Genomic DNA, 14,278 nt, shown 5'->3' with positions numbered 1-14,278 from the left:
ATTATTTCTTTTGTTGGTTGAACATGAACTTCACGTTAGTATTATGCGTAAAAATTGCTATACAGGGACCAATCTGTACAATAATGGGATACAACTCTTCCGTGGTTTGCTCGGTGTATCGCTTTTTACAACAATATGGAGCCTTTCGAGAAGAAAGGCCAAAGAATACAAGCATGTGAATGAACTCCTCAAATTGATTACGAGGAAATAGAAAAAGGAAACAGAGAAAATTGAATTCCTTCAACTAAATTTTTGTAAGCAGGCTTTCTTAATACCAGTGTTCTTCTAGACCACTTTTAGCTGATTTCCCATGCCTGCATTTAGAAGAGTAACTACGTTTACATATCAGAACAAAAATTTGAATACGGACAAGCCTACCATGTAAACCAGTGAAATAACATCTCCATGTGATATTTCATGCTTCTAAACTTAAGGGTCCAGAAATCCCATTATGCAAAGTCAAGGAACCTAGCTACGCAACAACATTTTGGAAAAATCTGCATTTTTGTTTTTGCTATCCAGACAAAAGACATGCAGTTTTTCACTCATGTTGCATCATCATCATCACACACACACACACACACACACACAGAGGGAGAGAGAGAGAGAGAGAGAGAGAGAGAGATTTTTACTTGGATCTGTCCATCTGCAGTTCCAAGAACCAAAACTTCACCGTTGGCATGCAAGGACATGCATAGCACCTTACTGTTAGTCCGAGTCTCCAGTGTTCCTACTCTCCTGTGGTTCTCCCTTGACCACACCTCTATACTACCTGTTCGACAGCCTAGGTAGATTAGCTCAGAAGTTATGGCCAAGGATCGCACATCTGCAGTAGGCACTAATGATCCCACCGTTGTATAGGATGCTGTAGTCCACATCTACAGGCAAATTAATAATGATATAGTAGTTAATATCAATCATGATCACATGCTCTTCATTATCCTAAAGCTTCTCAGATTAAATTACCTTCACGGTTGGTCCCCCATCTAAAGAAGCGTGGGATGAGTAAAGGAAACCATCACCGACTTCCAGAGTATAAATTGGATTAGTTTTTCCTATCAATTTCCTCGTAGCTGGTTGAATTGTGATTGAAGTTCCAGTTGCCAGATCAACTTCCTACAAAATTAGCTATTTGCATAATCAGAAGCATGATTAACTCACTGGCACAAGGGCCAAACATGCACGTCACCAAATATGCAGGCCAAACATGTTGATCTTCCTTGGTATGTATCCGCAACCAATATGTAAAATTTTATTATGGCAAATGGATTTAAAATATTCTAAATGTAGGCGACAGGAAGAAAAGGAAAGTTTGACGATGTACAAACCCAAAGTGTCAAAAGAAAAGTACAAAATATTGTGGAGAATTACAGCATGTCTACAGTTAGAAAAGGAAATGAATAATCGTACCAAATTAGAGTCTGCATCTTATATCAAAATTTAACCTGTGGAACAAAGTTCAAAGTATAGGCATATTCACAGGTGTGGATTTTTACTACAATATAACAGCTAGAGAAAAGTGAGCGTTTAAATGAATAAAAAATTCAGCCTGTAGCACATGTATCTATAATATCATTCCATTTTAAACAAGAAACACAAGAAATTCAAGACATTTGCAAAAACAGAAAAAAATTCCAAGAACTAGTCGTCAAAGACAAATGCATGTTTTTTATTAGCGACAAGCTCTGTCATAGACTTTACAAGAATATGCATTAACTTATGCTTATATGGAGACAAATATAAAAATGAACAGTTATAGAAGGGCTACTTCGACATAATGTAAATTTATTGCCAAAACATATTTCATAACATGGATATTTGTGATAATCAACAAATCGAGGTTAATACCTGAATGCTGCCATCATTGCATCCACAGTAAAGTCTTCCATGTACCAAACGGATGCACCTAACATGCTTGTTAGCAATTACCAAGTTGGAGATACCATTCCAGGGATGCACCTGTCAATGTTGTGAAGGCCATATCAAAAGCAAAATTCAATTGATTTTCAAGAAGTAAAACTACTTAAATGAAAAGGCTTCTACCTTTACACCAGGTCCCTGGGTTATGAAACAAGCAACAGCATTAGCAACAGCAAGACCATGAACCACATCCTTCACATTGTGGACTTCAACACACTCTATTCTGTTCACACCCACAGACCAGACCTACTCACATCGAGTATCCAGTCATAAACTTAAAAAATAAAAGAAAAGGATGAAGTGTTTCTAATTGGTAGTAGAAAACTTACCCTTATTGATTTGTCCAAAGAGCCACTGTATAATCTCCCATTGTTCTGCAAGACTTCCAAGCTTGTAACTGATTTTGAATGTTCTCGAGTTTCCTGGATTAAGTGTAGACGGCTTCCTTCAATGCCCCAGACCTTGTTAACAGCCATATTCCATGTCAATGATAAAGCTGACGAGGATTGAAAATTGTCACCAAGAGAAAGGATTTGAAAAAAGAAATTCAGCTGTGCGGCCATTAACTTTTTCTGATATTTCTGGACAGCATGTATATTTGGAAAGGAAAGCATGGAATCCATATCTAAGACATGGCCTACTCTATGTCACTTGGGTGCGCAACACAAATGCAAAGCAATCACACTCACACTCACTGTCTCACACATATAAATACGTGGACATCAAAGTTGCCAAGATTAATTTTGCAATTTGCACTTGGTTAGTGAGACTACATTCCAAGGCTCTGGGTCATTAGAATCAAAACCAGACTTGGGAGTTGAAATTTAAAGTTCAAAAATTAAGTGCAAAGAATAAAGTTGTCACCTTGATTGTTCCATCTGAATGGCCACTAAAAATAAGATCTCTGTAGCAATTCATAGCTAGCACTCCTCCATTCATACTGCAACTCATTTGAAACAACTCTTTATGAAACCAGATACCCTACATAAGGAGAAAACCTTTAGTCTGCATGACCATCAAAAAAAAAAAAAAATCTTGATTACTGTTAGATTGCAGCAAACTTACAGCATTGGGTTCTTGCTGTCCTGTAAGAGCCTTAATCATTTCAGCTGATAAAGAGGATACCTCCTTCAATTCCCTCAATTTTTTCAGTATGTCTCTCATATGTGAAGTAAGAACTTGGAAACCATCTGAAATTTTCAACAATCATGGCATGAGATATAGAATCATGGTACTTGCTGGCAGTTGGCACTACACTTTTGACAGGCTGAATACCAACCAGGGTCATGTATAAAGCTATTCATGGCAAGCATTGCAAGAGCTCTCTCTTCCACTTCTTGAGCCGACTTAAAGTTTGAAATAAAAAGTTCTAGCAAGCATATACGAGCAGCTCCACGTACCCCTGTGTCTGGAAGCTCTCCTAGAATAGAAGCAAGCCAGGTTGCTGAAACAAAGCATCTTGCAGATAGTTCCTTATAACTGTTCTTCAGACCCTCTCCTAAAGCTTCAAAAATCAGGCCAAACTCATGGCTGACTAGAGCAAATGCCATCTTCTTTTCCCATTTCACAGCCTTCTCCTCTTCCTGTTTCAATCATCCCACCCAAGAAGAAAATAAGAAAGAGCACGCGGGAAGAATGCACATGCAGTTTCCTTCTTCCTTCTGGAAAAAAAAAAAAAAAAAAAAAAAGAAGGGAAATATATGTTGCAAGTACCATGTCAATACAAATAGGGAACTGATTGACAACAGTTAAGAGTACTTTCAGTCACTTGCTATCTGAAAGGCATTTATATCAAATTGCTTATTACCAAAACAAAATTTCTTCTTTACCTAGGGAACCTGTGCAACGACCCAACTCACTCCCGAGCTCAGGTCCCTGGTCTGGTGGATCGCAACCCACTCCCTAGCAGTTTCAGATTTAGCCAAAAAAGGGCTTCAAACCAAGACAACCAACCTACTTTAACAATCTCCTTTATAAGCCTTTGAAGATCTCTCACAAATTTCAATATAGAACTAAACTTTTGGGATGTTACAATCTACCTCCCTTAAGGCACACGCATCCACGCATATGAGACTCCAGGTCTGAGTGTTGAACCGTGCTCTGATACCACTGTAACGACATGATCCACTCCCGAGCTCGGGTCCCTGGTCTGGTGGATCCAACCCACCTCCTAGCAGTTTCGGCTCCAGTCAAGAAAAGGCTTAGAACTAGGACAACCAACTACTTTAACAGTCCCTTTTATAAGCCCTTGAAGATCCCTCACAATCTTCAATATAAGACCAAATTTTTAGAGTGTTACAATATGAATATGGAACAAATGCACTGGATCCTCAAGCAAACTATGAAAAATTCATTCCTAAAAGGCATAAAGAGTAAAGCCAGCTCCATCTACTTTGAAGCCAAAATATCAAGCATGAAAAGAACATGCGATGAGAAAAGGTAAAAGGGATAAAGCTTAGGACATATACAGCAAATCCATTCACTAATAAATAAGGACATAATTTACAATGAATAGGAAACTCAGAAAACATATAACCAAAAGGCTTTATTAGCTTGGCTGGACAAGGAATACTAACCAAATTATCCACTACCGCACTTTCAATAAGACATCTTTGGTCTCTTTGCATCATGGCTCTCAAATTCTTGTCGATTCCAGCACGTTTAAGAAGGAGAGAACGGGTAAGTGGCTTTCCCGATGCAGAGAACCTTCCTGGGAGTGCAATTATAGCTTCTGCAGCAGCTATTTGGGCTGTAGGAGATGTAGAATCTCTAAGGCAAGAAATGAGTACATCTATGGCTTCCTCTCGATATATGCTCATCTTTCTAGGTTCTGCCTGCCAAGCAGGAATTAGACCAACAACCAAGTTATTTAAATCATGGATAGTGGAAAATAAAAAATATAAAGAAAAAAAAAGGAATCTCAGTAATTGGCACACTGATGTAAAAATTTCCCAACCAAGAGATCAAGTTGGAGTAGGAGACCAGCGATCACAGGGCACTGGTCTAGCAGAGCTGTCTGTAGGTAGAGAAGAAGGCCATGCATTAAGCTGAAAGAAGCCTCATCCTTCATCTTTTGCAGAAGCTGCTCGCTGCATGTCCTAAAGGAAAACGTATCCATTATTCACGAACTAATGTCAGACAAAGAAATATTAAAAAACTGGAATAGTTATTAGTTATTACAGCATATAAGAAGCATATGAGAAAATAAAAGAACCAAACCATGCAGAAATATATCATCCGCCTAATAATAGGAAGCAGATTAACAAGCAAAACTATCCTTCCCAGGATGGCATTAATTACAACAGCAAAATAATTTGTTTGCAAAAACTGTATCCTATTTTGAACAAAGTCATTTTGACAGGCAATAATAGTATCTATCTGCCTGATGAAAATTTCAGCTTTCACAAATTTATGAAAGGGAAAAAGCCAAAAGACAACTGAGCTTTCTCACCAAGATCAGAAGAAAAGGTTAGTAATCCGGCTTAAGTATTTTCACATCATTTAATTAACCTATGCTAAACATTCACTGAGTGATATAAACTCAAATATCCATCCAAATAGCGCCACTAAAGAATTGAAAAGGCAAATGTGACTCAGAAAACAAAAACTGCTATTCTAACTAAAACCTGCAAATCTAAAGCAAGTAACTTGAAGAATGGAAATTCATACAGAAAAATAAATTAGGAGATATTGATAATATTTAGAGAAGACATGATTTAGACAAAAAAAAAATGATTCATATACAGCTAATCGCGGTATTGATGGCATTAACTAACAAAGAGGAGAAGCATACCTGTTTATGCGGACGAGTTCAGACAGGAAACCAACAATTTCAAACTTCTCCGCAACACTGGCACTCATAAAGATTCCAAAGACAGAAGACAAATTAACCTTGTCAGCAATTATTCTCCTGCAACTTCCTTTCTCTTTAATGCAGTTTAATAGGATTCTAATAGCTGCAATTCTCTCCTCGGTTCTATCAGACTCGAGGCTACTGACTACATTCTCAAGCGCCTTCTCCGCAATTACAGCACCACCAACCTTATGGACATTACCATCATCTCCCTTAAGAACTTCCATCAAAAGAAGGATAGCAGCAGTCTTTGGCCTCAAATACATCCGTGGTTGCTCACTTCCTTCTTGCACTGCTGCCTTCACAACTGCAAGTAGGGAATGAATCAGATCCATGGCTACAAGACTTGCCCATGATGGCCTCAGAAGTGAAATTAATGTAGCAGCCTCAAAGATCCCCTTCTTAAGCAGCACAACTACTTTTTCCAAAATATTGGGATAACTCTGCATGAGTGTCTGCATGACAGTTTCATCCCTTGCAACCAGCTCTGACAGTAGATAAATGGTCGTCCTTAACACCCGAATATCCAAGGAGTTGAAGAGTATCTCCACAAGCCTGCTAACAACGTCAGGTTTTGCCAACGAGGTCCGAATTTCATTGTCCGCATCTGCATTACCCCAAGCCCTTTTGATAGCAAGCACAGAATTCTCTATTTCATGCAGACTTCCTGACAACCAGAGCTTGCTTATATCCGATGTGAGCTCCGGGACGATCCCATCAACCTGGCTGGTAACACTAATTTCGGACGAGGAGTGTTTGAGTTTCATTGAACCCGAGAGACCGATTTCAGGGCTTTCATATTTAGATTGAACAAGGACTTTGGTCTCCTTAGCTGAACCTGCATTCTTCTCCCTCCAGTTCGCATTGAGATCCTTTAGAACACAGTTGGTTTTGGGCAGGATGGTGGCCGACAGTTTTTGGTGCTTAATAGGGCATATGTCTTTCCTCCCTCCCTCAATCCACTCCTGAATGGCACTTCGCTCATAAGTTTGTCCCGTTTCTAGCGTCACCTGATCGTCAAAGACTTGACCCGTTATGGGGTACAAGAAATCTGTTGACAGCACAGGCTGGTGGGTCGTCGAACCATGGTCAGACGCATCCATTAACAAGCCCAGTGAACTGAGAGAGACTAATGTGAGTAGTAAAACCATATTGATAAGCGTAACGAGACGTGATAAAGCATGATACTCACCAGCTTGTTTCTGCTTGTTCGCCAGTTCCCCGCTTACGCTCACAAAATGAGGTGTCTCCGTGCATGCCATCCTGCGATTATGCAGATTACAGTAATGTTGACCATTAGCATCGACAACTACATCAAAGGAAACAGAAGAAAGTCCCGATGAGAAAGTAGAAACTTCCATTGCTGTTTCTTGGAAATAACGTTCGCACCTCCTCTTCGTCCTCCGTGTCAGAAGAAGTAAGGGAATGGGCTGAGGAAAGGACCAGTCCTTCCATTAGAAGACTGCTGTAATCCGAGCTAGTGCTTACGACTTCTGTTTTAAGGTCGGCAGGAACCATACGCCGCCACGAAACCAAAGGCTTTTCAGTTATGGAGGTGGAGGAGAGGTCAGTGGCACCCTCCTCGTCCGAGATTGGCTAAACATACTCAAGGAACATTGGGAAAAGAATATTTCAGCGCAGGTGGGATAGAGAATGCATGCAAAAAAGGTAGAGCAAAATGCAAAAAAAATGTAAAATACAGTAACTCATTATGTCAACGAAGGATCATGGTATGACAACCAGACGGTCCGACCACCTTACATCGTCGAACCACCCAAACAGAGGTATAAAAATGGAAGCACCAACTGAACAGAGAGGTGCAAAGACAATTAAAATAGGTATTACTCTTCTCTATCACAAGTGCGACCACATTTTGCCTCAATAATTAACGGAGGTGAATTAGTGGCGGAGTCAGATATTTATAGCTTAAGAATACTATTTCAGAAACTTTCAATCCTTAAGCGCACTAATATATATAAACAAGCAAATACTTGAAGGCACTTATAAAACAAAAGAATTATAACGCTGATACCAGCCCATCTAGGAGTCCATGCCTTTTGAACAAGTATTTTATGTTTTGGCTTCACTGAAAAATGACTTTTTTCGGCTTTAAATATACCCGGCCTCAATACGTATTTCTCGACCTTCTGGCAAAGAATACTTGTTCCCCTGTTATTTAGTATCAGTATCAATATTATAATCGCCCGTTTGGTCGAACGATATTGTCCTCAAAGCCTTCCCATAGCATATTTAATATCATATTGCAAAGAAGTTTGTTGGGCACCTATATCAGGTTTGGCAGAAGCGCTAGATGTCAGGATGGAATGAAAAATTACCAACTCAAGCAGAGATGGAAGCTCAAGTGATAGAAAAGTTTGACCAGAGGGAGTCGGTCTAGCTCCGGAACTTTAGGGAGTAGGACTCGCTGAAATGTGTATACGTATTCACTCAACTGACAACAGCTTCTTTGTAACCATGTTACCTTTAAATTTGACTAAGTTGAACCACCATGACGTCAGCAATACTCCTTGACGTCGTCATTCATAGAATTTATAAGACGAAATTCCGTGGCATGTTGTTTCGTGAGAATGGCAACAATATTCTCAAGTCCTAGGGAATCATGATTCACCCAAAGCAGATAAAAAGGGGAGAGATCTGAGCGGGGCCCAGCATCCTTGTAGAAAATAGAGCTTACACACATGTGAACATGGAAGCCAAAAAATTAAGAACCAACTGAAGACGAAAGTAAAGGGCATTCGTGCCTAATGTGAACATGGACTAAGCGTGACAGATGGGAGGGAAGGTCCGCTCGCAGACTTTTTTTTTCCTTTTCAAATGGACATGAGTGCGGAATTTGAAAGAAGCACGGAACGGAAGGGACTTACTGTAACCTTAGAGTGTACAGGACAACAAAAGAAAAAAAAAATCTTTTTCCGTACTCTGCGTTAAGATTTTAAGATACTTCACAAGGCGTCCAACTTCACGTTCATTTTTGAACCCACAGTGACTTCGTTGCTCAATGAAAAGAATATATATATATATATATATATATATATATAGAGAGAGAGAGAGAGAGAGAGAGAGAGGGAGAGAGTATTTTTCGGGGCATTGTCCATAAGGATATAAGTCTCCATGTTTGTCTAAAACTTATTTTATGAAAATTTAAAAATCAAGGGTTTGACCATTATTGGCCTACAAAATCCTATCCACGTATAAGAAAAAGAAAATTAACCTTTTGTTTGATTGACATAGATATCATATATGTGTGGTTAATATTTTTTTGTAAAAATGTTGCCATTCGGCGTATTGAATATATATATATATATATATATATATATATATATATATATATATATATATATATATATATATATGAATTAAAATCTACCGGTCAATATTCATTGTCAAATAGGTTTATTTATATTTTATGACACTAAAAATTATCGTGAATGGTGCATTCCGTAACAACAATTCATTCATTCGCCATAGTTTTTAGCTATGGACTGCACTCTTTACAACATTTTTTTATCATCACAAAATATCAAAATATCAATATATATATATATATATATATATATATATATATATATATATATATATATATATATATATGTGTGTGTGTAGAGAAAGAAAAAGGAAATGGGGTGTTTGACCTACAATCTTGAACCAGCTGCAACAAACTGGGAGGATTACCATGAAAAAAACATGAAGAAAGGACTGTTTAAGTGGTTAGACGTGGCAGTTTGGAGGCCGGAAGACGCTGCGTGCCGCCTAGGGGATAAAATAATGGGACGGGTGACAAGCCTCTTTTGCGGCACTGCACAGTCATATTGACTTTGCGAAAAGAGTCTAATTTTGTTCTAATAGCTCGTCTAAATTGAGTTCTGTAATGGGCAATCAAGTTTGAAAGAACAAGCCACCTGAATTGCTTTTCTTCCTATGCTTAAAGTCCAGTTTGATTACTTGACGAAAGGACCTTGTCCTCTGGTTCAGATCTGCCTAACCCCAACTTTGCCAATCCAAAGAAAGGGAGAGATAGAAAAAGAAAGCACCTTGACATACAAGCACAAGTCAGATGCAAACCACGACTTGTTCATGATGTGGCTAAAATCTTCACCTAACTCTGCGGACCAACAAAATGCGCATATAGCCCCAAGTCCTTAACTATCTTAAATGACTATGTGAGAGGTCTAACATTTAAGCTTTCTCCCTCATATAAACTTCCATCCTCAAGGTCACAATTTTAATTTCTCAACCACCCCTTTTTGTTTTATTTATGCTTTGAGTGGAAGGTGGTGGCCATCCATGTGTTATGCTAAAACAGTCAAATGTCTCGATGAAGCATTGATCGATTTTGGTTGGCATGAACCAAAACGACAAGGACAATCAAGGCCACAAGCACAACAAACAGATGCAGATCTAGTTGGATCCAGAGTCCAAAGACCATGCCTAACAAGAAATTGGTCCCAAATAGAACCAGATCTAGTTGGGTCCAGGGCCAAAAGGCCATTGCTCCAACAAGGAACTAGTCGGCGTCCTACATGTACCGGCCACACGTTCATGTGGATACTGAGCCCATTTTACCAAGAATGTTGGTGGGTCCAGAGTCCATGGTCGATACTCTGGAGGAAAACTGGCACCAAGGTTGGGAGCCTTGGCCTCCATGACTCCATCTACCCAGTGGCGGAGCCAGAAATTTTTGGCTATGGGGCACTAGTACATAGTTTGTGAAAAAATTTTCTGTTATTTTAAAAATAAAGCAAATATTGGCGTGGGCAACACAGGGGTGAAGCTGGGTTGAGACTCCATTTCATATGGAGTTTTCTTGAGCTGGCGTGGGCAGGCGCCCACACCTGCCCCACGCTGGCTCCGCCACTGCATCTACCCCGCGAAGCCATTAATGGGTCGGTCCCTTATGTTCTAGGAAAGGCATAAAAAATGTTTTCGTCTGACACAAGAAATACAACTTGAGAATCATCCAGCACATATAAATTTTTTAACGTAGAACTAACACCACGGTGCCATGAGTTATTGAAAATATTGGCTTTTCAAAAATATGACAATTTTTTGGGATCAAATTGATGACTATAGAACAATGGCACTTTGTTTTAGAAGGCGTTTGATAATAATAATAAAAAAAGATTATTTTTGAAGAGAAAAGTGCTTTTGTTTCAAGAAACACAATGTGATTACTAAAAGTACTTTTAAATATAATAATCAAAGGTCCGTTTCTTTCAAAACATTTGACAATGATACAAAAGATATTATAATTTGAAAAACAGTGTCACCATTGATGTTATTTGTAGATTTATAGACCAAACACTAAGCATAAACATTATGACTTACTGTTTCTTAAGACACGTTATCTACATATAAACCTTTTTTTTTTTTTTGAGCTTTCAGAAGGCTAGAAAGCGGTTCAACTCCGGCCTAACGAAGACTGAGACAAGCAAGCATCTCGAGTATCAGGGTCCGAATCTTATGGGTTGGGTGGATGCAGACCCTAAACAATAGGGACCCGGCCTGACCTAAGTCAAACTTGATCAGCCGCCTTCTGCCCCACTTTTCACAGAGTGGATGAGGAAGAAAAAAAAGACACAGAAATGTTGAAAAGAAAATAGGGAATATTCAGAGAGGAGTTGTCCTTACATTATACCGTCCGTCGCGGAATCCGGCGTCTCCCGTCTTCTCCGGCAGCTTCTCTGCTCCCGAAACCCTAATTCCCCTCACTTTATGAATCACCGGCACGAAGAACTTCTTCTTTTTCTTCTTCTTAGTGTTCGTAAGCTCTTTGCCCTCTGAATTCTCCAGAAATTCCCTCAAGAAGTTGGCCAGAAGCTTCGTGTTCTCGTCTAGAGCTTCCTCGTAAGCATCCTCCAGCATCCTCAGCTCCTCCACCGTCTCGTTGCTCATTCTCGACAGCAGCTGCCGGCGAGAGGCCTCGTCGAAGGCGAGCGACTCGCTCGTGAACGAGAAATCCAACGCCGACATGGATCCCTGCCGGTCTTGGAACTCCGACGAGACGGAAGCAAGGATCGCCTGCTTCTCGGCATAGAACAGCCGATGCAGCGGGAGGAGTGGTTGCACGAGGGATTCTTCCCATACCTTTGGCGCGAGATCGCCGCGCGCGGAAGACGGGTCGGAAGCGAAGGCATCGAGGAGGAATCGAGCGGAGCGGACCGGATTGCCACGGAGAGTGGAGACGACGGCGAGGTGGAGGAACGCGACGGCGGAGGTGTGGGGATCACCCCCTAGGGCAGAGAGTAGGAGCTCCTCAGCGCGGTCTAGTAGGTCCAGACGAGAGTCCGAGTCGGGAGCGAGGATGGCGCGGTCGAGGGTTTCGGCGGCGAGCTGGAGGGAAGAGAGGGAGGGTTCTGCGTTGCTCGACGGGCGGGCAACGAGGGAACGCCGGAGGCGTAAGCGGGCATCCGGCTGTGAGAGTACTTCTTTAGAGAAGAGCGACGCCTGGTGGAGGAAATTGGAAACCGTTGCGGAGCTCATCGTGGTCCGCCGGGGCTGACTTCCCCGGCTGCTGCTGGTGGCGGAGGGTACGGCAGCAGTGGTGGCGCTGCCTGGCGGCGAAGGCAGGAGCCGAGGAATGCGCGCGATTATTAAGTAGTCGAGCCCGTCAAAATCGCCTCGTGTCTTCCAAATATTACTTCAATGTCCACGTCGTCGTCGGAACTCCGGAGTCCGGTGGGGCCCCACCAGAATGGCGTGGCGTGCAGATACGAAACTTCTATAAGAAAAACCAACGGCTTAGATCGATCATTGATCTTCGGATGGGTAAATGTCGTTTTTCATGTTTTCATTAAGTTTAACACGAATATGCTACTTTGAAAGTATGAATTTTCTTCGTTTGGAGAAATTCACTAATAACTGCTCAGCTGTTAATATATTCATAAGTAACCGATTAAAGCTTAAAAAAAAAACTAATAACTGCTTAACTTTATAAAATGTTTATACACGCATGCTTCGCAATGAATATCGATTGATACACGTTTTGTGCACAAACATGAATAAGTACATTGTTCATATGTGAAGGTAACAAGTTGATCATACTTGAAGAAAAATAAATTTTTTTTTTTTTGAGATGCGGTGCATTAGTGCTGTATAATCATACCTTAAAATTACTCTTCTCAATATACATTATCATAAAACATATGTTACAAACACTCTTGTTAGGAGAAATATCATTTTGCTATGTTCCTTATTGTTTGATTTGTTAGATTTAGGTGTAATATCCACCAATAATGATTTGTATTGTTTTTTCTAAAAAGAATAATCTAGAATTTTTAAATCTGCTCAAATCCTCGTGGGGACGCGAGAACATTCGGATCCTTAGGAGGCTGCCATTTTCGTAATTAATCTGAGGTTGAGGGCGAGAAACGATGTGGTCCGGCGGGCCCCCAATCTCATCATCCTCACGCGTCAGCGAACCTCTAGGTGTGGACAAGGTCCAAAGGCTTCTGCGGGGCCCACTTCTCCGAGCCCCGCGTTTGCCTTGTTGACCGGGTAGTCGAGCAAGCTCAGTTCCGCCGACTCGACTCGACTCGACTCGCTCCAGGTTTGTTCTACCGTCCGCATTCCACAAACGAGGACGCGTGCATCCTTCCGCGCTTCGGACCTTCGACCAGTCCGAGTTCGGTGTGGGCTCTACCTTTTGAACAAGTCACCGTCCAAGCGGCGTTCTTTCCCTGAATCTGAAATCTGCAGATGGGAAGATGGCTTGATGCAATCAAGTGGGTCAGATCAGCCCGAGTCTTGTCAGTGTCCAGTCGTGAACACGAGCACCATAGGTCCACGAGCCATGTCAAGCTCATTTAAGTCGTTGGCGGACACGAGTGGAACTACATATTTTTTGTTAAAGAATATTAATTTAAAAATTTGAAAAAGCATCAACATGTAAACAAAAAAAAAAATGTTTTAAGGTATCAACATAAAAGTAAGTATTTCTTTGTGGCTAGATGTATGCAATTGCCTATAATTTGTCCACACCTACCTCGCCAGCTGCTCAATCAAAAACGAAACCTTCTAAATCCACAACCAAATGCGCGCCCAACTTTTAATTAAAGCAACTGAGTTGGAACCATATTATTATATAGTCAAAACAGTTTTTTATATGGATATTTGTTATTAGATACTTTATATAAAACTAAATCCGAATCCAAACCCAATCATATATATTTATTTGAAGCGAAATTTGAATCCAAATCATTTTCGATGTGTTTCTTTATTGTATCCATTTTCTTTAACAATTCAATTAAATACTTGATCTGAATCTGATCCATTGACATCTCCACATAAATGTATATGCACCAGCACGGGAATCGGGATGGTAACAACTATAAAAGCTGACAAACATTCTACTTATGTCCTCATTAAATGTGATTTAATAGAAAAGGGGTGATCGTGGAGATAGGGATGGAAGTCATATTTTCTCATTTTTGTATGATTGAATGGTTCACTTCAAGTTTTATACCTTTTGTTCACACCTGGCAACCA

The 14,278-nt window shown here is 40.5% G+C and overlaps 1 protein-coding gene across 5 annotated transcripts; it reads right to left on the bottom strand.

The window, feature by feature from the left end:
• Nucleotides 1-10: 10 nt before the first annotated feature.
• On the bottom strand, nt 11-12,509 carry LOC116254245 (putative E3 ubiquitin-protein ligase LIN). Of its 5 annotated transcripts, XM_031629491.2 has the most exons (15): nt 11,423-12,495; nt 7,163-7,369; nt 6,966-7,036; nt 5,714-6,892; nt 4,877-5,018; nt 4,497-4,754; nt 3,200-3,503; nt 2,986-3,110; nt 2,785-2,901; nt 2,250-2,381; nt 2,044-2,166; nt 1,849-1,959; nt 967-1,116; nt 633-878; nt 13-314 (listed from the first exon to the last, which is right to left on the bottom strand). In XM_031629491.2, the coding sequence occupies exons 1-15, from the start codon at nt 12,272-12,274 to the stop codon at nt 297-299; spliced, it is 4,035 nt and encodes a 1,344-aa protein (XP_031485351.1). In that variant the 5' UTR covers nt 12,275-12,495; the 3' UTR covers nt 13-296. The 5 variants fall into 5 exon arrangements, 4 of the variants coding, with proteins under 4 accessions (XP_031485359.1, XP_031485351.1, XP_031485368.1 ...); XM_031629499.2 differs by lacking the exon at nt 7,163-7,369 and having other exon boundaries at nt 11-314; nt 11,423-12,497; XM_031629508.2 differs by lacking the exons at nt 13-314; nt 633-878 and having other exon boundaries at nt 992-1,128; nt 11,423-12,503.
• Nucleotides 12,510-14,278: the final 1,769 nt, after the last annotated feature.

This window comes from Nymphaea colorata, chromosome 1 (genome assembly GCF_008831285.2).
Source record: "Nymphaea colorata isolate Beijing-Zhang1983 chromosome 1, ASM883128v2, whole genome shotgun sequence".
NCBI lineage: Eukaryota > Viridiplantae > Streptophyta > Magnoliopsida > Nymphaeales > Nymphaeaceae > Nymphaea > Nymphaea colorata.
The sequence above is the reverse complement of the archived record's forward strand: the minus strand, read 5'-3'. Positions and strand labels throughout refer to the sequence as shown.

What these genes read in the sequence shown, in the direction of transcription:
- LOC116254245 (XM_031629491.2), bottom strand. Translation starts at nt 12,274, where the DNA reads ATGAGCTCCGCAACGGTTTCCAATTTCCTCCACCAGGCGTCGCTCTTC. An exon ending in CTTTGGACAAATCAATAAGG is followed by an intron (nt 2,167 to 2,249) that starts GTAAGTTTTCTA and finishes CGATGTGAGTAG; the next exon opens with GTCTGGTCTGTGGGTGTGAA. An exon ending in GCAATGATGGCAGCATTCAG is followed by an intron (nt 1,117 to 1,848) that starts GTATTAACCTCG and finishes CTAATTTTGTAG; the next exon opens with GAAGTTGATCTGGCAACTGG.